The sequence below is a fragment of the Trachurus trachurus genome (assembly GCF_905171665.1).
Source record: "Trachurus trachurus genome assembly, chromosome: 5".
Lineage (NCBI taxonomy): Eukaryota > Metazoa > Chordata > Actinopteri > Carangiformes > Carangidae > Trachurus > Trachurus trachurus.
Window position 1 is genome coordinate 26308122 of NC_139896.1, and position 23664 is coordinate 26331785.

Sequence of the window (23664 nt, forward strand, 5' to 3'; positions counted from 1 at the left end):
CTTAGGTAATGGTTTGATATTGAATTAAAATCTATAAGTACAATATGGTGTATATACAGCCACATTTCTAAAGGTATAAAAAATGCAGGTGTGAATGACTGATATTGGTTTTGAAATCCAGTCTGTTCCCTGCCGTTTTAAATTAATGGCAGCCTGCTCCTCTTTTCAAGATCATTCCTAACTCAAAATAATGAAGGTGTGTTCATACAATACAGTGAAGATGTAGCAGGAATGTATAGGATGGTTCTCCTTTCATGTCAGTTTGCTTCAGTTGGTAAATCTATAGCACATTGTAGAGACCAACTGAAACAGAAAAGGTTGCTAGAGACGCTTTGATGTCACCTGGTTTGCTTTTAATTCCCAGAGCAAATTGACAAGCCACAAGAGCCACGGTTAAGCCTTAAAAACCTTTTCCACTGGACCAAAAAAACCTCCTACTAACATCAGACCTAAAAAAAAACAAAAAAAACAATTCATCTGGCATTCACACCGAGTTCATGACGGCAATAAATAAGGGTATTTATCAGCTCCAATTGGTATTGATGTAAACAAAACACCCGGGTGAACACAGAAAATTTCACCCCTTTTTCCTGCTGTGACGTCTTTCAGAGCTGCGACACACCTGTCACCTGCCCAGCACAGCACTGGTACACCACAGACACAGATGAAAGAGTAAATGCAGCTCTGAGAAGTTTCATAAACGCACAATGACAGATCCAAGCGTCTTGCACTTTTACAGAGGCACCAACCCGGGGATGAGATGTGACAGATCCATTTTACCAGTGGCTAGCAGCTCCCTGTTTCTATACTGTCTCTTTGTGTGCGCGTGCATGTGATGATGTCACTCCTTGCAGCTGTGTGTCCACAGTCCAAACAGAGAGGTTAACTTGACTGTCTGGCATAGTGGAAAATCTGGTTTACCCGCATTTAGAAACACATATACCTGCTAATTTAGGCAGGACAATGGTATTAGTGAGTTCTCAACTGAGCTAGCACTACAGTAAATAGTCCAACCCACTAGCAAGCAAACTTCATGGGTGACCAGTATCATCATGTTTAATGAAAATTCACCAGCTCTTATCCAGAGTGGACCTTCAGGTAAAACCTCCAACTTCTGACAATGAAAACTAAAATCTTTACTTGGTGCAGCGTTTTTCACTAGCCACACAACACAAACACACACAATAAAAAAAATAAAAATTAGAGTTGTTTGTATATGGATGGCTGAAAGTCTACCAGGCTCATCAATTTTCTGGTAAATTAGCTCACTTGCTAACCTGTGTAGGCATCACCAGTTTCTCTGAATTAATGATGGAAAATCCATATGCACTGCACTGTGGGAACTGCAAGCTGGACTTTATCAATCTAATCTCTACAAAACCTGTGTTTGTGGAATTATGGATTAAATGTTTTATTTTCAAATTTCATACACAAAAGAGTGTGTCCTGCCGACACAGTCCCAAGGTTTAATCAGAAATACCTGCACCACTTAAACTTCCTGAAAAAAAAAGAAGCTTATTCTTGGAAAACAATACCTGATTTTACCTTGAGCTGCACTTGTACATTTAGCTAAAAGGACAAAACAAGAATTTAATTATACATCTTTGTACAATCATACCTCTATGTTTCTTTCGTAGCAAACAGATTAAACTCCTCCTGTTTCAACAGGAAGTACATAGAGTATGGTTACAGCTTTAAGAGTGTTTATCAGGGTGTGGATTCAAGTCAGATGAGAAGTTAATTACAACAATATCATGTTCCACCCTGCTCATTAGCAGGAGTAATCATGAAAGATACAATACTTCTGGGGGGAAATGCATGATGGATATGTTTGCGTTCCTTCTGGACTCGTGTCATACAAAGCGCCATGCCGTGCATTGCTACACAACAAACAAATACAAAGAAGAGCTATGGAGCAAAAACGATCCTGCATTACAAAAGAATTAGGATTTAGTGTACGTAAGGTGAGATGTCATGCTCAGACTAAACTTTGACCCCTTTTTGATTATTTTAGATTAGTGTGATTATATTATCCTCGTCTTTGCCTATGTTAAATCTTATATCGATAATCTAATTGCAAGACTGATGCTGCTCTACTCTGCCACTGGCTACATGGGTTTGGTTGATCGATTGATCCAGATGTCAAGTGAGCAAATAAGAAATTATGTGGGAAACACTGCAGATGCTTCTCAGGGAGAGAGAGAGAGAGAGACTCCCACAGAATATAACAACTAAAATAAATTAGGTATTTCCAGTCAGTGTTTGAGGGTGTGGGCGGGGGACGGGGGGATAACGAAACATATTATTACTGGAAGGTCCACATAATAATTAACAATGTCCAGACCTCTCCCAGTATTACTGCCGCCCAAATGGGGAGAAATTTCAGGAACAAAAAAACAGAATCCCTGGAAATATTATCAACATGAGACAAATAATCAAGTTTGGCTTCTCTTCCCAGAAAAACAGTTTCTGTCTGTCACTGTTTACGTGTTACAACGCCGCGTTGGGTGTCTGGAGCACACAGAGCGATGTGCTGTAAATACACAAGATTATTTTCAGACGCAGCAGCATTGATTTGTGTGGATTAATCCAATTAAGAATTAAGTACATTAGAATGAGCAGTGGCAGACACCTCGGCAAGCGAGGGAAAGATTTTCTGTTGATGTTGAGTTACTACAAAAAACCTAAGGAAACAGATGTCTTGCTTCTGTTCACACCGATTAATTGTCAAGTGACCTCTTGGAGGCGTAGTGCAAGAATACAACAGCTACCACAGAAATCCATTAAGTCTTTCGCATCAACAGGCACTGGGCAAATCTATGTATCATCCCCTTTGAGAGAAACTTGAGATTCTTTAGCTGACACATGAAGCACAATGGTGTTGTGTGAATCAGGTCACAGAGTGCTATCCTGTTTTAGACTTTTGTAATGTGGTGGAGAAACAGGCATCACACATGTTCTGCGGAAGCGCTCCTGGGAAATGTTACATCCACAGCTCTTTCTTTCTTAAGAAGTCAAACACAAATGTCTTTTTTTTCCCCCCAGAAGCAATGCCCACCACCAGCCCCCCCACACCCCAGTTGTGGAGTCAGTGTCACATGATCGTGGCTCAGAGGCAGCTATAGCAAACAGCAAGCTGGGGAAGTAGGAAAATAAACTGGCCTCATAACAAAGCCTCATAACAAAACACATGAAGCGTTTTCATGTTTTTAGCAGTACAAACAGTAAAAGCCAAGAGCAACAACACTACGAAAGGCAGATAAAATACATCATCAACATAACATTGAATATCATCTATAAAATGCTGTGTTATTAAGTCCAACTGCTCTGTCATGAAGTTAGTTCAAACTGTCCGAGGTGTTCATTCAAGTGTATCACTGGGGCTGTGGTTGGTGATGGTTTGGTAGTGGGCTATAAAATAGCTCCTCCAATATGAACAACCATAGCCTACTTTTTTATTTTTTTTTATTTTATCTTCTATACAACCCTGAGGAGTTGTCACTTAATAGCCTTTATTACACGGCTCTATTGAATGCTGCTCTCTGATTGGTCCAGCGCTGCGTTCTGCGGTCTGTTATTTCTGTATAACGGACCGTCGTCATGTATAACAGACCGTTGCTAGGGACGCCGCTCTGATCAGGGCAGCACAGAAAAGAGAAACTATGCAGGATATTCACCTTGTGTTTCATTTTTACCGTCATTAAACAGCGTCAGACTAATAGCGATGTTAGATAAATGACTGGTAACCTGTTACAAGTAGAGTGGAGGCTCCTTCCACACCGCTGCTGGAAACCTGCTGATCAGAGCCTCTGACCCGGTGTCTCAGCTCTCCTCTCGTCTCGGTGGCACCGCGGCTCCGCGACACAAACGCACCCCGTAAACAGTAAAGTTAATCTCTTGTTTATGACAGATACGACTACACACAATACACACATCTTAACACGTGTATGGTAATCTATCGATCCACTGATTGATTATCAAAGGCTTCAAATGCACGAACGGGAGGAGGCTCGGCAAAACAGCGGAAGTGACCGGTCTTGCAGATTCGCTAAATGCAATTTTAAATCGATGAAAGTCGTATTTTGATCAACATTATGTTTCAAATTAATTATTTCACTCGTAAGCCGTGTAATAAGCGGGATAATGTACAGTTGGTCGGTTGTTATGGAGAAATAAACCCCTTCATGTTGAATGAAACCCCTCCGCTTCGCGTCGGGGTTCCATACAACCTGTCGGGGTTTATTTCTCCATAACAACCTCCGAACTATACATTATCCCTTACATAACACCCCTACGATGGGCCATGCATGGTTGTCATGGTTGCGATAATAAATATTTTAGACTGTACCAAGATTAGCTTACCTGCCTTAATCACCATGGTTACGATGATTACCATAATGACTTGTACTCCCCCAACAGTTAGATAATCTTTGTTGCCATGGTTACAATAATGAAGACGTGGCTGACGAACAAGAAACAACATACAATGCTGCTTCCACATGGAAATCAAACACCACTCTCCTGTGTCATGCTCCTCAACCTCCTCGTGGACTTTGTTGCTGCATTTTTACCTTCGCCCCTGTCATAATTACTTTAACCACTAGATGTCGCCTAGCAACAAAATGCAAGTTTTACACTACTAAATATATCAATATGTATTTATTTTTATGTTTGTACATGAGGCACGCCTCCTCTAAATGTAACACCGCACAGTTCAACACAAAATCCCACCCCAACAATAAAGTTGTATTGTTTCCGCTGTACTTTCCTGACAACCCTTCCAGAGGGGAGTTTACTATAGACGGGTTTCTGTGCAACGTCAGATGTGGCACGCAGCCAGGGGGCAGAAAGCCGGACATTGCTCATTGTTTACAAGCGGAGTCAAGCAGCAAAAGAAAAGGACAAGGAGTTGTTGTGCTGTTAACCGCACAAACCGACAAAAGGATTGATGGAAATTTGCTAAAAAAAAAGAAGAAGATTATGGCTCCAAGGCAGGCCAATAAAAGGGCGGATTGGGGTCCCGAAGGTCCTAAAGGCGGCGACAGTCTGTGCAGCACCGGTGTCATAAAACTAAAAATAATATAAATTAAAAAAAAAAAATAGAAAAGTTTTGCACATAAAGACTTATACAGTATGCACGCAAATTGTCGTTTAGGCTACACGGCTTTTCTATGAGATAACTGTATATGTCGGGCCAGATGATAGCTGGCCATTTGGACATATCTGAAATCCATTCGTCACTGGGAATATTATATGGGTCTGGTAAAAACAAAACTTATAAACCAGCGCATCCAGCGTTTCCCATTAATAAACGAGTCTGTGGCAGCCGCGACTCTCTCACACACAGGCACTTACACACACGGGCAGATGGACAGGTCGCGTTGTGACGGTAACATGCGCTAAATCGCGCTAACGTGTTCAAATTGCACCCCCCATCAGAGCGTCCGACCGGGGGCGGGGGGGGTATCCGAGTAGTGAAATGGCACTCGGATACCGCCCAAGCCGAGCAAGTACTCAGATATCGGCTGCAGCCCTACAAACAATACGGCATCATTGGTATCAGTTCACTCCGAAGCAGTCTTTTGACCCCTGGTTGCGCGCACACCTAGTATTGTTTGTACACAAGAAACCGGTCCATAGCAGGCTAGATAGCTTAGTAAAATTCTGGACACTCTCACAGTGTCGACAGAACTGACTGACCTGTTTTACAAACACAATTGTTTCACAGGCAAATTAAGATAATTTGTTTAAATAAGACATAACCTTGTTAGCATGAACCCTCTCTTTTGTTTCAATGTAAAATCAGCCGTGTGATTATTTTCAAATCAAATCCTGCGTAATTGCACAGCCATAACTGTATTCAGTTAATTAATTAATTTCAACATTCACTACTGCAAGTCAGGCAGTGTTGTAGTTTAGTTCTCTAACGTGTTGTCTGCAAATCTTTGTAACACTGAATGAATGAATGACAAATCAATATTGTATTCAACCCTAATCAAAAGATAATACAGTTACACGAGGCTGTTCATAAAGTGCTAATGGAGGCTGAGAACATCTTATACTTCTGACAGAGGAGATATGGATATGTTCTAATGAAGACAAACTGTGTGGATTAGTTGCAGAATTATAATCCAGATTAGTTGCACGTCCAATTTACAGAACTGTTTTATGTCGTCTAATTGAAACCCCTCCTCTACTTTACAGTTGGGAAAGATTAAGACACAGTTAAATATAATCACGACACAACTCTATTAAGTCTATTAAGTTTTTTAAATGTGCTGCTTTTTGTAATTCTTCAAGTCAGAATTTCTTTTGGGTACAACCTGACACGGAGCAAATGTGAATAGGTATGTGACAACATAGCAGCCTATTGATAGGAAACATATTTGGTGTTGATCCACAATCTGTTTTTATTTTCCATGTAAATATTCATATTCTGTATTAGCTTTACAGCCACTAACCTTATCTACACCAATTCACATTGCATTTTGTGGCCAATTTGTGCAGCATCCCCCGGGTACTTCAGGATAAATTAAACTGCAGCATCCCCCGTAACCTCCCCCACACCCTAATCCATTGCTTTGGTTTTCTGCTCTCTTGATTGGATCAGCCACACAGTTTCTCTAATTTATTTCCTTCCCTGTTTGAATATTTACTAATGTGCATTTACATTACAAAGCACATGGTTCTATATAGGAGATTGTGATAATGTGTATTTGTATCCCTGTGTCAATAAGTGCAGCAAGATGTCAGAGGTAACACAGTGGTTAAAGTGGATGCAGTGCCTAAAGATCACAGTCCATGCAGCAGTATTTGCTTAAGAGAATAGGAATTTATGATTTCCCTGCATTAAAAGAGATAAATAACCATGATGTCACTGACCCCCAAATGACAGGGAGATAGAGGGAGGGAGTGAGAGAGGGAGGGAGAAGATGAGTGATGATTATTCAGCCATTCGCTTTGCCCAATTAAGCAATGACAAGTAATTGTTTAAACAAATTGCAACAGGACATATCTCAGGCACTCAGGGGTCATTTGTGTGATGTCAAATAATAAATAAAGACATAACTGGCTGACACGTCACCCAGGAGTGTGAACTGGAGATTAAAAGGCCATATGGAGGGAAGCAGGAACATCGCTGAGTGTGCTGTGATCTCTTCCCTGGATGACTGCGGCCATTTAGCACACAGATGTTCAAATGTGTCCCTGATGCTCTGATTGGAGCCGTGCCTCTTCCCCTAGTCCAATCACTACATCCTCAGCTACTTCACCCATCTATTCTCCTTGAAACGTATATGGTTGTTAATTAAGGATAAGTCTGAAGATTGCACTGGTGTACTACAATTCACACTGAAAAAGCAAAATCAACAACTTATTTCAACCCACCCCCCACCACCACCACAACACACTGCTTTAATACAGTTGTGCGTTTGGACACACCTATGCAAATTACATATTTGGTTGACAGGAGTGCTGTCACAGCTAAAAATAGGCCACAAATAAGATGCTATTCACTCCTATCTGTGTAATGTTTGCTTTAAACAACAGTGTCTTATACCAGTGTCTGAGGAAAGAAATCAGGTTTTTATCTGTAAAAAGTTAAGTGCACATTTTGAGCTGTCTTTGAAGATTAACCTTTTTTGGCTGAGGGCTGAGAGCAACATGCAGGCAGGGGAAGCTGGAGACTACTGAGAGATGGACAGACATGTTGTCGGTTTTGATCTTTTATTCGGATCTGTGGACGAGAAATGTAAAAGATTGCCAGCCTGATCTGTTAAATTAATTATTCAAAGAGCAAACTTGAGATGAATCAACAGATCTTTATTATTAGGAATCAGTTAATAAAGTGTAATTAGGCTCCACTCTCTTCCAACGCAGTTCATATTTTACTTTGTTACCAGGAATAACCTCAACCCAGTCTAATATTGTCTGTTCTCTGCATCTGCAAATAAATCACCCAGGAGCAATGCGGAGTTGTTTGTGTTCCCCTTTTCGTCTTCCTCTTCTCCTTCGTCTTCTTCATTTTACATTCCCTGCATGTGCTTATTCATCCCAGCTCTGTGTCTAATGCTTGTAATCCTCCTAATCAAACAGGGACGGCAGTTACTCCATTAGCAGGGTTTCTCATGTTGATGTCAGGCAGGCCATTGGTTTGCAAGGAAATCTTGTTAGGGTTCTTATTGACATTGTGTTTCATTAACTTGATTAATGACATCTATCGGGGCGTGCTCTACAGTAATCAACATCTCTGCAGAGCAGGGCTGTCTGCAGCCAAAGATGAGGCTCTGTGGGCTTCTTCTGCCCAGTGGTCCACACTCGACAGGCTGTCTCCCTCCCCCCATTCTTTCCTTAAAGGCTGCGCTTAAAATGAATCTTTTATTCATAAATACCAAGGTAGTAAACAGTAAGCGTCCGTGAAGTATACCCCAGTTGACTATAACGAACTTTCCATTTCCAAAACTGTGCGCATCTCAGAAAATATTGTGAAATTAAAGAAATAAAGTATATTTATATTTATATTTTTCTGTTATAAGCTGGGGAATACATCAGTTAAAATGCTCTCTCCAAATAACTTGGTGATATAGACCCTTCTGTTGAGGTTTGCCTGACAGTCTTTCCCTATTTATTAAATATAACTGCAAGAGGTCATGAAAAAGATTTGTTTGAATATTACTCTTAGAAGCCTTCACACCACAGCTCTAGTCTTAGTATATTGCATTATCAGTGGCATGAGTTCTGAGTTAATATTTGATGTTTAAGCACAGAGCCACTGTCACATATCTGATGTTTCTGAAGTGGATTTTTCAAAGCAAAGCGATTTCTTTCTATTTCTCTGTATATCCTACATCTGCTCTTATGTCTCTCCCTCGTGGCGCCTGGTGTAGGTCAATGCCTGAGTATGTGAATTTGAGATGAGAAGCTGCTCACCTCAAATACCCCACGAGGAGGAACACCGAAGGCCACTGCCTCCAAGCACTGTGCAATGTTTGCACAGAGAGAAGAGATACAAAAAGAGAGGAAAAAACCCCACCTGGAATTCTTATTTACCTTTCATCATCTGCTTTTTACCAGGATTGTACTCGGTTATATTTGCAAACTCTCTTAAGGGACAGAGGGGAAAGCTGTGCTGGTGCAACTCCAAGCAGGTGGCTGCTGGGCTGCCAGGGTCGCTGCTGGAAGAGCTGACTCAGATAATTTGCCCTTTCAGATTATTTTATTGGTGCATTCACTCAAACAATGCTATCTACCAAAGCAAGAGCAAAAGTGCAGCATTACATTACAAGTATTTCTGTATCACAATATATCATTATGACATCTTTCCAGACTGTTGCTGACATAATACAGTAATGGACAGCAGTTCAATTAAGAGACCAAACTAAATGCTAATCACTTGGCAGGAAAATATCTTATAGCTAATATCTGTTGATTTTATAAAGCCAATTACTTTGATTCCATAAGTGTTGAGCAGAGAGATATTTATCTACTGAGGGCTGAAGAAAACCTAGAATGGACTTTACATTCAAAGGTTGACTCAGTGTGTATTTCTGTATCCCCACTTGGGGATCAATAAAGTTCTATTCTATTCTATTCTATTCTATTCTATTCTATTCTATTCTATTCTTCACATAAATTAACAAGTATAATGATACTGAATAGAAATGCACTGTACAAAGTCACTGGTGGAAAATGCAGTATATATGAAATGAACAATGGAAGTAACCCTATTACAACTGTTGCTGTGTTGTGTTGGTGGTTGTTATTGTTATTGATATTCCTGTAATTCATTACTATTAGAAATTAGTTAATATAGTTCAAACTGTGTTTACCTGCAGTCTTAGCAGAGCTATCTCCTTAATATTGCTAACAGTGTTAAACTGTATTTAGGTAAATTAACTTGTGGTCAGAGGCTGTATTCATCACTTTTCCATCAGTGTTGGTTTCTACATGATGTGCACTCACTCAGTGATTTAGAGACTGGAGGAAAAAACTACTTTTAGCAACACGAGTTATTCACAGATTCACGGTACTGAGCTCAAATGTGTCCAAATATTTGTAAGGAAACGTATCATCAGATGAGGATGATGGTTTAAAATTGGCATACGGTATGTGATTGCACTGAATATGTTTTTCCCATCCTGCACATGTGACACTGTCTAAATAACTGCGCCTCAACCATCTGCTGCAATATGATCGCATGGAATCGGTGTTTATCTTCACTGCCTTCAAACTTGGATACAATTTGCAAAGACATGCATTTCTAGATTTTTCAACCCTGATAAAATCCCTGACATTTTTCACCCAGCGTGACTTATTTTCCTTCCCCCAGCTGTCCCTGACTCGTGCCCAGGCGATTAAGTGTTCAGGGAGTGACAGACATAATTGATGAGCATCCGCAGCCAAGTTGGTCTCATTCTGTCCAGGCACAGTGCAAGTGAGAGACATGAACGGGGCACCTTAAAGTCTCATCCATTTAATTAAACTTGTATTTAGTCAACCAAAACACTCACACTCCTTGGGAACTCCTTCAGTAGAGTGATTTGTTGGATTTGGAACAAACGGAGGGAAGACGGTCCAAAGACTCGTAAAGTAGGAAAAATACGAAAAAAAATCTTGCTGCACATAATATTTATGGGATAATGTTTCACAAATTCAGCCCTTTTCTCCCAGAACATGTTCACTGAACCTGTATATTTGGCCTGGACTCTATCAGCACAGTAAACTAAAAATAAGTGAATGTATACTTTACAGTATGTAAAGTTTTGTTTTTTTTAGCAATTTTTAACACTTTGTGCCAAACTCCAAAACAAACTCAGAAAGACAGCTGTTAACTGGAACAGATACCCAGCAGACAGGCCAACATGAGCGCCAAAGTCCATCTTCACTAGTTTAATTTGACCTTTGTGCTCCTTTCTGGGAAGGCAGTGTTCAATTTGCATACAAACGTTTGTCTGGAAATTAGACTAACTTAGTCAGCAATAAGTGTATGACAGATTACAAACAAGGATATTGGTATATGAAAGCATTTACACATACACGGCTGAACAGATCCAGAGATGGAGAACAGACAACACAGACAGAAAGTAACAGTTTTTTAGAGTTTTTAAATGAACTGTCTGTCAGTTTACTCCAACATAAAATTATCCTGGTTACAATCTGTTGAGTTCATTACAACAAAAGTTATTTTGCTTTTGTCAGTAACTGGGTGCAAACCCACAAAAAAAAAAAAAGTGAGCAAAAGCCGTCGCTGGCCGGTATAATGGTTCGATGAATTATGAATGACTGTCAGATGCTATTATAGTCGATATTCAAACGACTGATGCTAAAATGTTTCTGTTCAGATCAGGTAGAGATAGGTACAGAAATGGTCTGTCAGAGCCAAGGAGGGGAGGTGGGAGTATCAAAGGTTGCGGGCAACCACAGGGGACAAGTGGTGCAGGTCAGGGTGTGGATCCATTTTTTCTTTCTTTTTTTGTAGCAAAAGGGCATGTTCAAGCTGAAACACGGCATTAAGTTGCTCTTTACAGTAAGTCCTCAGCGAGTTCAGCAGCTCTCTTGATTCTATAGTTTGATTCTTATGTAAGTGAATGGAGCTGCACCGTCCCTCACAACATACTGTAACTGTAACTGTAGTCAGACATCCTGTGCTGTTTTCAAGCCCTTGAATGTTCTGTAATGTTACATATTAAAGTTTATTAGCACTTTCTGGCTGTATATGTGCTCTGGGATCAAATCTAACATTTGACCTAACTAATTGATTTTTGCTTGCATGTCTCCGAGCTTCAACGATTTTCTGCAGTGCAGTGTGTTTGCAGGAATAACATCTTCCTATGGCTCGGTGGTAATGATATATGAAGCTGAGCGTACTCACCGTCCTCCCGAGACTTCTGAATGAAAGCATCGACGCCACTTTCTCCGTAGTTTCCCTCAGAGGCCACTGTGGAGACGTAGTTCCAGCTCATGGCCTTCACGATGTCCACCATGGCCTGGGCCTGGTAGGTGTCTGGAGGCACCACGCGGGAGAAGAAGTCATAGCGGGTGTTATCACTGAGCTCTGGAGCCGTGGAGGCGTAGCTCACCTGGGGAATCTGCAAAGCAAAGGATATTGACAATAGAATCAGCTTGAAGTGGCTTCCCGTGAATAGTTAAGAGATACTGTATGATAATAGTTGTGGGAGGGAAGTGAAGAATATAGAGACAGGGCGAGGTAGTTGTGTAACACCTTTCAGCAACAAGGCAACTCAAAGTGCTATACATGAGACATAAAAGGCATTAAGACATAAAAAAAAGCACAAGGCAATACAAAGAGACACATAAAGATAGGATTTAAAAAGAGTGAAGCAAAATAGGGGATAAACATAAGCTACATTAAACAGAAGAATACAAATTACAGTGCAGCGGCAGTGTAGTGCAGGATATGAATAAATAGTCCCAGATTTAATTCAATAAAATGCTGCTACACACAGACTCTTAAGGCTTGAATTAAACTATCTGGAGCTGGAACGAACCTCAGGTTTTCTAGTTACCTGGAGCATAAAAACTGACTCCAGGAACAGTAAGCAGACCTGTCCCAGTCCCAGACCATCTGAGAGGTCTCGATGGTTCATAATGTATTGCAGCAGATGAGAAATGTCTAAGCCGTTCAGTGCTGCAGGAGTGTTTTAAAGTCAGTCCTCTGACAAAGAAGAGGCCAGTGCAGAGATCAGAGAGCTGCAGTAATGTGATCTACTTTTCTGGTTTTACTGGGGATGTTTTGAGCAAGCTGCTTTTTCAAAGAGCCCTTTAAAGGAACTGTAAGCTTAATGAAGTTCAACGCATTAATACGTTTCTCTAGGGGCTTCATGTGGCGCAGTTGGTAGAGCATGCTGAGGCTACAGGTTCGAATCCTGCATCGGGCGGCCCTTTACTGCATGTCATTTCCCCTCTCCCTGCCTCCCATTTCGTGTCTATCTATACTAAAAAATGCCCCAAAATATGCTTTAAAAATAAATAAATAATCTGTAATCCTGCTGAGACATAACTATTTATTCGTGATATAGTCTTGAGATAACAACTGCTTAATATGGCAATTAAAATTAAGGTGCAACTCCGTGACTAGACCAAGTGTTCTGGCTTGCTTCAAGGGTCTTTAACGTTTCATTTGAACGTGACTTTTAAATTGTGCTTCTTTGGCTCCGAAAACAATTATTTCTGTTTTTATGTCTGACAAAGTAATAAACATGAGACAAGGAGAAATTATATCCAGATTTTCAAAGAACGGTTTGATGGCATCCAACAAGCTGCCTTCTTTTTGAGACTCAAAACAGGGCGTCTGATCCTGAACCTCCCACTGAGCCTTTTAACACCCTGCCTCTGTGCTCTCCTGTGCTGCTGCCGGCTGCCCTGGTCACAAGCTGAGATGATGAGCATATCAGATTGTGAGCAAGGGTCATCAAGAGATGTTGCCTCTTACTTTGACAGAAATAAAGTAATAAAAGAAAGATTGTATCTATATATATTCTTGTTTTACTTCTGCAGCTGCTACAAGATTTTGTGTTCGTAAAGCGTTTTAAATGCTTGAGGCTGCATCATGGCCAGATTTCTTCTGCCCCCACAGCTCCAAAGATCCCACTGATGTGTGTGGTGGAGAAAGAAACATAGAAGCACAAATAGAAAAATAAAATAGGTCAGCTCAAGTATTAAGGGGTTATTGAGTGACCATAATTCTATAGAAGGTTTTCAGGGGGTTTCTGTTGTGTTTCTCAGCCCAGGAGTCTATTTTCTGGGATTGCACCATGTCAGTTTTTGTAATAGGTAAACTGTGTTTGTGTAAATGGAATTTCTCATCTCAATGCCACACAGTGATTCACCAGACAGACGGCAGGGGTGTTTCCTGGTAATGACTCACAGTGTGCCTTTTTGATGAGGATCTGTCGTCATGTTTTTGTGTCTCTAAATAAAATAAGAGGAAGGTGCACCCGGTGAAACATGATCCTAATGAAAAACAGCCCTGTTTTCCCTCTAGATGCCTCTTTGCCACATGCAGTATTTCATTATCACAGACAGCAGACCTGTAGGCTGAGGCAAACACGCACACACACAGAACACACAACCTTGATATTAAAGCGTATAACTTCAAGGCAACGGCCTCCCACCAAGAAGAACAACACTGTGGTCCTAGTCTCTTATTTAGGTAAAAAAATATATAAAAAAAAACTGAACTGAGTTTAATCTTGACCAACCCTCTGCAACAGAATATTTGTGATACAGTAAATAAAAGGAGAGAACACAGGTTAGAAAAGACAGAAAGAGAAAGACATGTAGAAAGGTGGTTAGGGAAAAGGGATATAAAACCAAAAAGTGAGTTGGTAAATCCCAATCATTTGTGTAAATGTGTTAGATGTTAGTGTGCTGCTAAGGTACAATTAAAATCTCTAAAACTGCAAACAGGGGTCAGTTATTATCAGACACTTGTGTGTTTGAATCCTTAAATGACCCAGTACCAGAATAATTACAGGTGTTTGAGTGCACTAGATATGTATGGATGGATGTATAATACGTGTCTTAATAAAAATGCATAGATATGGCTCCTTTCAGTGTGAGAAGGTTGGAATTTGTAAAGGCTTACTAGATAATGTGAAATCCTCAGGTTCTATCACGACTTTCAAAACCAGGTGTAAAATCTCTTTATTTAATCCAAAGGGGAGAGATGCAAGGTGTGCTACCGCTGGCACCATGACTGCGACCTGAAAGCCATAACGGACACGTCTGCAGCGGGATTAGCCACTTTAAGCGGCTCCATCCACTGAAAAAAGACCGCTGCTTTCTTCAGGGCTGGAGAAAAGCCAACGTCAGCTGCCAGAACCACATCCTCTGGCCTGCTAGCGAACATACAAGGCTAGAAGCAGATCAGCAGAAGTAACTGAAGTTCCTAGGATGTGCTGCTGCAACGACGATAAGGCCAGAAAAGGTTGGTGATGTCAGAAGCGGCCAAGTAGATCATTCCCTCTGAACTCAGGGAGGACTACATTGAGACAGCCCAACAAGAGGAAGAGGCCAAAGTTCGCTGAGCTACTGGAGCGACGCGTGGCAAGTGAGGTGCAAACATTTTCAGGTGGGGTTTCCCTCTGCAACCCTACAGCATGCTGGGTAACACAGCGGCCTGTAGTGGGCCACCGAGGCTGCAGAGGGTGTCTCAAGTTGGCTGTAGTTGAGGGTGGGGTAGCACCACCTGGACACAAGCCGGTGACCCCATGTCATTATCATAATTCTGGGCAGGACAGTGTCACCATTAAAATATGCTTTCCTTATTCATATCACAGCATTTGTTATTCGGTTTTTAATAGTTTGTTTAATTACGTTTCATTTTGTGCTGTGCTGTCAGAGTCAGCACTTTTAGCCAATACATCAAACCTGGGGTACCTTTGTTATATCAATTTTTCATGTGTTTGTTGTTTTGTTTTTTTGTTTTTTAACTTTTTGCTCTATAATCACTCAACATTATGACTTATGTCTTTTCTTCAGTGCGCCAACAAATATGAGATATTTTTTCTAACACACTGCCTGAGTGTGTTCCACACCAAACATCTGTACCAGCCTGCACATGTCTTAAACCTTGTCTGTTGCCTTTATTCTTACATGTATCTGTCCTGTGTCCCTTTTCATTCCTTCACACTGATTCTAGCCATGTTTTTCATGTCTTCACTTTTAAAGGGATAGTTCACCCAAAATTCAAATTTCACTCATTATCTACTCATCCTCATGTCGGCTAAGGGCTGGGAGAAGTTTCAGAGTCCTCCGTGCCTTCTCTGAGTTACAGTGGGGCTCCCTGCATGTCCATATGACGGTTGCGAACGGGCCTCACTTTTCTTCGTCCAAAAAGACACACCAAAAAAACATCCAAATACCTCCATAGTGAAGTATCTCCACAAATTTATAGTTTGATTGACATCCAACATCACACTAATGTTTCATTTCCTGTTAATATGAAATTGTCAAGTATGTGTTATTTTTATATACTAAGTGATAAATGGATGTACGCAGCAGTACGTGCCTTCTTGCTGTTGTTCTGTTTTGGTGAATATTTGCACAAGTGTGTCCTGTGCAGGTTTTGTTATTCTCTCTTTTTTCCCCTGTTTGATTGTTATCTGGACTTTGTTTGTGGTATTTTCAGTCACGGCTACAGCGGCCATATCCTTGCTTGTCCAAGCCACTGTAGCTCGGTTTGAAATGTATTCATGGAGATAGGTTAGAGGCCGGAGTCACTGAGGTGCTTCACTTCAATACCCGGACCTTAAGATGATTGCTTGTGCGAGCCTCAGAAGAGAGAGAACATGAAACAATGATATGGAAAACAAAATAATGGAACTGAGTGTATTCATGGTGTGGAGCTTTGAAGAGCTCAACTAACAAAGCATAACATCCTGCTGATTGAGGTTATTTGGGGGGAGAAAAAAACAGACAAATGCAACGTAACTGAAAGCATCCTTGAGTTTGTTTCTAATAAGATCCACAAGCAACCCAGTTAACTCTTTTAATGCTCAAGGTGTGCTGTGCTCAGTGGAATTAACACCATAAGAGGGGTCTGTGTCTCTGCAATTGAAATTATTGTGTTATGCTACAGTAATTAAAAATGGCTGCACTTATTAAGGAGCTGTTTCTTTTACCAGGTGTGTTGCTCTTCTTTCTGTCTCATCTCCATATTTCTGCCTTTTTCTTGAAAAAAAATATCTGCATGGGCCTACAGTACACTGCACCAAATGATCGAGCGTTTCTTTACATTATATTGACAGAAAACAGTTAAGGTGGACTGCAGGAGATGGGATAACTCATGAGTATGCATAACATGATGCACAGATTAAGGTGTTGGGCATCTTGTTATTCATCTTGCATCTAAAATGAAGAAGCATGCATTATTTAATGAAGATATCTTAACTGAAAAAAAAGAGTGAGAAAAAAGAGTGAGAAAGCATGATCCTCTTGCTGGCATTTAACTTTCACAGCAGTGACACCCAACATGCTTACTGTCAAGCACTCTGTAGAGCTGTTTAATTGTTGTGACTATTAGCAGGTACAGCTGGGGCTGAAAATAACTTTTTTCTGTAACACCACGTCAGTCTGACAGTAGGTCCTCTGAATGTGAGAAGTTGCTGTTCACCTAGGGAGATGACACTTATCAAACTTAGTCTGCGCTGTTAATATTTAGCTACTGACTTTCTAAATGCAGTGGGGAAAAGAAAATACTTATTTTGATTATTTAGGAAAAACCCATTATGTACCATTCAGATTCATTGTATTGTCCTTATGACTGTACTACAGGCCATACGGAAATTTCTTGTTCAGAAGGTAAATCCCTAAGGTGGTGGTGATGGTACAGCCAAGTTAGAGCTCCAGCCTTTCGTTTACAATACAAGACTTTATAAGACACCGTCTCTGAGCAATGTAACTCCTTCAGGGCAGTTTGGAGGCTGCAGTGACTTGCTATCAGAAACTGAGATGAGCTGGGCTAGTTGGTTAGCATGCTAACTTCAGGTGAAGACATGAAGGGACAGAAGCAAAACAATAGTCAACATTATCAACTGGCGAAAGCTCCTTGTTGGTTTATTGAATTTGCAACATTTGTTTCAGACTGATAAATACAGTCATTGTGGATGTTAGCTACGTAGCAAGAGCAAAACTTACATTAAAAAACATTAAACCCAACCTAGTAGCCTACATAAAACATACATTAAAAAAACACAGATTACAATAATACACAATCTATTTACTGCGATGTGGAGATGCACTGGTATTTAAGTGTACAGTAACACCAGTTCCACCTGGATGATCTCCACAAACTAATATAAGTTTTTTTTTTTTAAATGTAAAGCCTGATTTCCAGTGCATACTTTGTCCTACTGATATCAAAACATTTTATTGTAACATTTTCAAATGTCCTAAAATCAACTCAGGTCTTATATCTCTAAAAATAAATATATGGAATTGAAATATTATGTTGTGCATAACTGTATGCTTTACAAGATCATTTCCAACCTTTTCATGACTATCTGGTGCCACATTTATCTCGACTGTTTGTTTTGTAGAGCATCCTGTTGAGACAAAGAGCAACTTAGTGGTGATAATGTTGGGACCCAAGGTGTAGGTGTAGTTTTTTTCTGTGCAAATTATGCTGGCATGCAAAATAGCTGACTATATTTGCATCTGTAATTCAGACACCTGACAGATCCTTGCAGCCCGCTGTGCAGTCCAAATGCAGAGCATCTGCTTCAATCAAGTTGCATATGAAAAACATGGATGGGTAAACATAGCTTATCCTAACTACTTGGCAGTGTCATTTCACCACAGAAGAAGTCTGTCCCTCACCATCGCATATGCTAATCCAAGCTGTGTTTCTTCAAGACCCAGCCATGTGACTAATGACAAACAACAAAACCAGTAAGAGTATTCCTTAATAATTAGTGTGAAAGAGGTTCTTTTTAAATAAAACACATTCTTTATATTACTGAAAAATGACCAAGAGGACTTTACGTTAAACAATTGATGAGTAAATTGGTTCGTCAAATAACTGAAAATTAAGCAAAATTACCATTGATTTAAAGGTACCCGGTGGAGCAGTTGTGTTTCCTGCTCATTTACGAGCACACACATGCATGCCGCACACACCCACATGCAAAATACTGAAAAAAAATTCAATCCTGTCAAAAGTTTATCATACACCACTGCAGCAACAGCAGAGGCAGTGAAGAAGAAGGCTGCCACCAAGTAAACAAGGGTGTAAACAATGCAAGTTTCAGACTTAACGGGGGGGGGGGGGGGGGGGGGGGGGTCCTGATCTCACGGATACACACCATGGTGGCAACTGTAAATATGTTTTGTTTGCTTACTAAAAACTCTTCAGGGCACCTTGATTGAAAATCATAGTCAAGCACCAGTTCCTGGCCTTGCTGGATGTTTTTCCCACAATTCTTTGAATTGATTGAGAAAATCATATCAAATAACATCAATAATGAAGATAATTATGTTTTGACATGAAGTTTAGTGTATCAGCAGTGGTGATAGTTGAATTTATGACTCCTGAAAAACCTGTTTGTTTGTTTTTTTCCCCATTTATACCTTTCACCAGTTTTTTGCTGAGAAGTTATACTATACTGTATGTTTTCCCAATGATCACATGTGCAAACTCTTAGTTCACAATAGACATCTCTTCATAGCAAAATCACATGATGGCAATCAGCCTTAAATTGCTCTGTGCCACAAATGCACCTCATCTTCCTCAGGATGATAAGGGTAATATTTTAACTGTATCTATGTCTAAACCTAACCCGTTTTGTTTTTTTCTTTTTTACCAACACTAACATTTAGCAGCTCTGCCTGTTATCTTAAGACCAGTGTAACTGTAGAAACAAACGATCATTTTAACCACACATCTGCCAGGCTCCAAAGTCGAAACAGTTCAACGTCTGCTTTCCACTCATGAAGTGGACCGCGGTGTTGTTTTGCTCAGTGTCAGAGAGCCACAGAACAGCAAAGCTTGCAGCGCAAAAAGCTCCTCACTCTCACACAGCAGGGGCTTTGTGTGTTGACTGCAATACAGCGAAGGCTGCATTATACCTCAGTGTCAGTGGGCACAACGGCAGTGCACTCACTATATTCAGCCAGAGATGAGAGAGGCATGCAGTTTTCCTCCTCCAGCTCCATGCAGATTACATTTACTGAAATTACAGCATCTAATTTATAATGTTTAACTGTATAATGGCCACTTACTCCACTGACAGAATCTGCAATGAAAACAACAATAATTGTAATATTTTGTTTTCGTGCATGCTTAACATCTTGCACAGAGCCAGACAATAAAGACACAGATAATTATTTCATTTGCACAACTTCTTAATGCAATTGAGGGCCTGAAAAGAAAATCTGGGCCTGGACAGCGGCTGCAAGCATAAAGAGAAGTCGTTTAAATTTTGCAGTAAGGGATGTGGGTGAACTCTTTGAGTCAAATGCACCACTTCAGAATCCCGGCTTTCTCCTTAATTGCTATCAGCTGCTGTTGACACTGAGGGGAGATTAAAGTTTCACTTTGTTACTGTCAGGGTAAGTGGAGCAGCAAATAGCTGAGCCTCCTGAATAGAAAACCAATTCCTGCATAATGATATAACAAAACAGATTCTCACAGCTCTGGGAACGAACAACATCGCAGCACTAAACACAATGGGGACATTTGGCTATAATTCAGACTGATGCATTATTACACAAAGGGCTGGTATAGTGGCGGAAATTAATTCATTATTTCCATTATTTTCTCGGACTTCCACACAGTCAGCGCCTCAGTGCTTCTGTTTTGTGAAAGTTTTGTGTTTATTTTGTTGCACAACATAGTAATAATGAGTTTAGGTCAACAGTTAATTTAGCTTAAACGGCAAAGTGTGAGTTTGGGTAATGCTGCATCATGTCAGTGGCTGCCAGATACAGCCATGCAGTGTGGTCACACCGTCCACTGTCAAATGTTCAGGCTCAAGAGACTGGCGATAAAATCTCTGAGCATGCTTTAGACCTTTTCATAATATTTCCATCTCTCAGATTTGACCTTTAATATTTTGACATTCGATTGAATGGAGAGGAGAAGCTGAAGCCAATAACATTGAGCTCACCCTGCTTTGTCTTCCACCGAGACTGACATCACCCTGCTTCAATCATGCAGATCACTCTGGGGAACTATGCTCTCTCTCCACCGCCTACTTCAACTTAACTGAAGTGATGGTAACTGTGAACTGAGCTGAACCTGATGCTGATGTGATGGGTAAGTATTAGGTAGCTGCCTCAAGATGCTTGTCCTGGAAAAAAAAAAAAAAAACACCACACACTCTCTCTCTCTTACTATACAGCTGCGCTTCATTCATGAAGTATTCTCCAGCAGAAATGTCCACCCAGCTAGGACTGAATTATGAGCCAGAAGAAAGGAGCTACAGACGGCTGTTGCTCACGACATTGTTCTGCTTGTTCGATTCCTGGCTCCTCCAGTCCACGAAGATACTGAACCTCAAAATGCTTCTGAGTTATCATGGTGTCATGAGTGTGAATGGACTTCCATTTGCATCTATTGTTAAACCCCCTGTACAGACTTTTCATTTAGTGTCGATTTTAGCGGCCCCTGTGGACGAAAGCGGTGGTGTTTTGCCAGATTGAAGACTGCATTTCCCACTGTCATGTAGACGTTTGTCTGGCCGGCGCGTGTAGATTTGTTTTGGAAACGTCAGAAAGAAGACGGGACTTGATTTTTTAATTTTTTTATTTTAGCAGCGTAATGTATCTATTCATATCATAGAATTAGACTACTTAGAAATAGCGTATCTTCACACTGATGGGCTCATTTGCTGTTGTAGGTAACAGAGACACATCAGCAGAAACCAGAGACTTTTGCGTATCCAGTTAAAAGCTCCGTACAGGGGCTTTAAGCACTTTGAATGGCTGATAAGAAAGAAAGCCACTCTATCCATTTACAATTCAATGTACAGTTGAAATGTCAAATCAAACTATTTTAATAATTGAACTGATTGATGATTTTGATTGTTGAGTCATTTTTAATGGAGGCAAATATTGGATCTTAGACTGCTGCTGAGGTAAAATAACACATTTGACGATGTCACACCTTGGATTCCAGGACGTTGTGACAGGAACTTATATCTTAGTTGTAGCTCATGATGTGAATATGATTTTCCCATTGTAACATAGGAAGCAACATGTATCATTATGACTGTTTGGTCAAATAAAACCATGTCTGTGGATAGAAGAATTCAGAACATCAAACTCACGTATATGCAAAGCAGAAGTTAAAATCCTTTACTATGCACACTCAGGCTGTGTGGGTGTGTTGTTGTGTGCATGTTTGTGCATGCATGTCTATTTTGTGCCAGAAGACTTTCCAGATATTGATCTTTTTGTAGAGCTTCTGCTTTGCATGCTTAGATTAGCCTCTACGAGTTGCCAACCCTTTGATTTTGTCTGGAATTGATGAGACAAATGACCTTAGTAGTGTTGCTGCGCAGAACATTTTGTTTAACCTAAGACGCAGACTGAAAATACGATAGACAGCTGAAGAAATGTTGCTTACATTGGCCTGCAAATGTCTGGGTGATTCAAAACCTTCCCCACCTCTTTTGTTCATATGGCTTCTGTGTTTGATAGAGCTTTTGCCTTTTTCTTCTTTTGGACAAAGTCCAGGAACTTCTTGAAAAAGTTACAAAGGGTAATTCTGCTTTGTGCTGCAATAAAAGCTGAACTTGGAAAACTTGTGAATACTAGTTAATCCTGTGGCTGGATCTCAGACCCCCCCTAATGAGCTGCTTAATTTTTTTTCAGCCTATGAAGGAGGAAGTCAATTAACCCAAATGATAATGACGGATACATCAAGCTGTCACAGTGCAGTGTGTATAATTCAGGTATTGTCTCAGCCACTAAGTGAGTGTTGTTTGTGTTTATGACAGTGAGTGACAATGCATCAGTGCTACAGAGCACATCATACTTCAGCCTCAAACGTGTCCTGGACATAAGTTACTGAAGGGAATCAAACGCAGGTACTTTGTAGATGTGAATAGATTTCTGATTGTAATCAAACACTTTTTGGAAATGCATAAATAACAGAGCAGACTATAATTGTGGGTTTAGAGCACAATCATAAGTACATTTGACTGATGTTTGCTTGAAGCCTGTTTTCCTCTTTTTTTGTCAGTCTGTGAAGAATATTTTCTAGTAGAAAATGTGGTCATCGCTTGGGAAAGCTTTGAAACAGTTGCAGCTTGGGTGCCATATTGGTCCTTTCATGGTGACCATATGTTAGTGAATAGTCTTCAGAAGAACTACATACAGTATGGTGAAATATATTTGAAACAAAGTACACAGAAAGCCTTTCTTCCACAGGAGTAACAATGCTATGATTTATCAATTCATTGTCTGATTTAAGATATAAAAAAAACAATAATAAAATAATGTTTTTATTTATTGCTCTTAAAAGGACAACAATGAGTTTGTATTTGGTTATAAAAAAGTCTCATATTAATGTGGATGAATCTACATTACCCACATTTGTTAATGGGTCCATTTTCGCTAAATATATCATTTTGTCTCTATTGCTATTTTGTTATTATTATTAGTGGTGGAAATGCTGGGCGAGCCGAACCTCTGACTTTCATTCTCGATGAATGAAAACATTCTTGGCAAGACGTCCGTCTTGCGCCGGTCTAAGAATTTTACCGTGCGTGCGGAGGCTCATGGGAAATGTAGTGTGAAAACACTTCGCTTTCCAAAACTCCTCGTTGTCCCTTTAAGTATTATTTTTTGATGTACTTTTTCTATCTATCTATGATGATTCTGCAAAGATGTTTCTGTTGCTCACACAACCCTAAACATACTGTACCTTCACAATATAACTAAAAATTAAATCTTCAACTTGCCCTTTCTTTTTGTTTCTTTGAAGTCTATTTTTGGGGTTTGCATTTGAAATAGGGAGAGTGAAAGAACGGTGGGGAAAATGTGGGGAGGGAGAGAGAAGATGACATCATGGCAAGTTGTGTAGTGTAAACTGTGTAGAAAAATCCAACACCTTTGAAGTTATATAGTCTGAATTTGGCTTAAGTGATTCACACTCTAAAAGGTGTACGACAGAGAATGGCCAAAATGCCATTTCTGAGT

General features: G+C 40.2%; 1 protein-coding gene across 1 annotated transcript in view; it reads right to left on the reverse strand.

Annotated features, from left to right (window-relative positions):
* LOC310986491 (metabotropic glutamate receptor 4-like) overlaps window positions 1–23664 on the reverse strand; it is a 173858-nt gene that overhangs the window by 68521 nt on the left and 81673 nt on the right. Inside the window, exon 3 of the mRNA XM_083972420.1 lies at window positions 11870–12086. Within this exon, the coding sequence (XP_083828546.1) occupies window positions 11870–12086 (217 nt within the window). The remainder of the gene's footprint in view (window positions 1–11869; window positions 12087–23664) is intronic.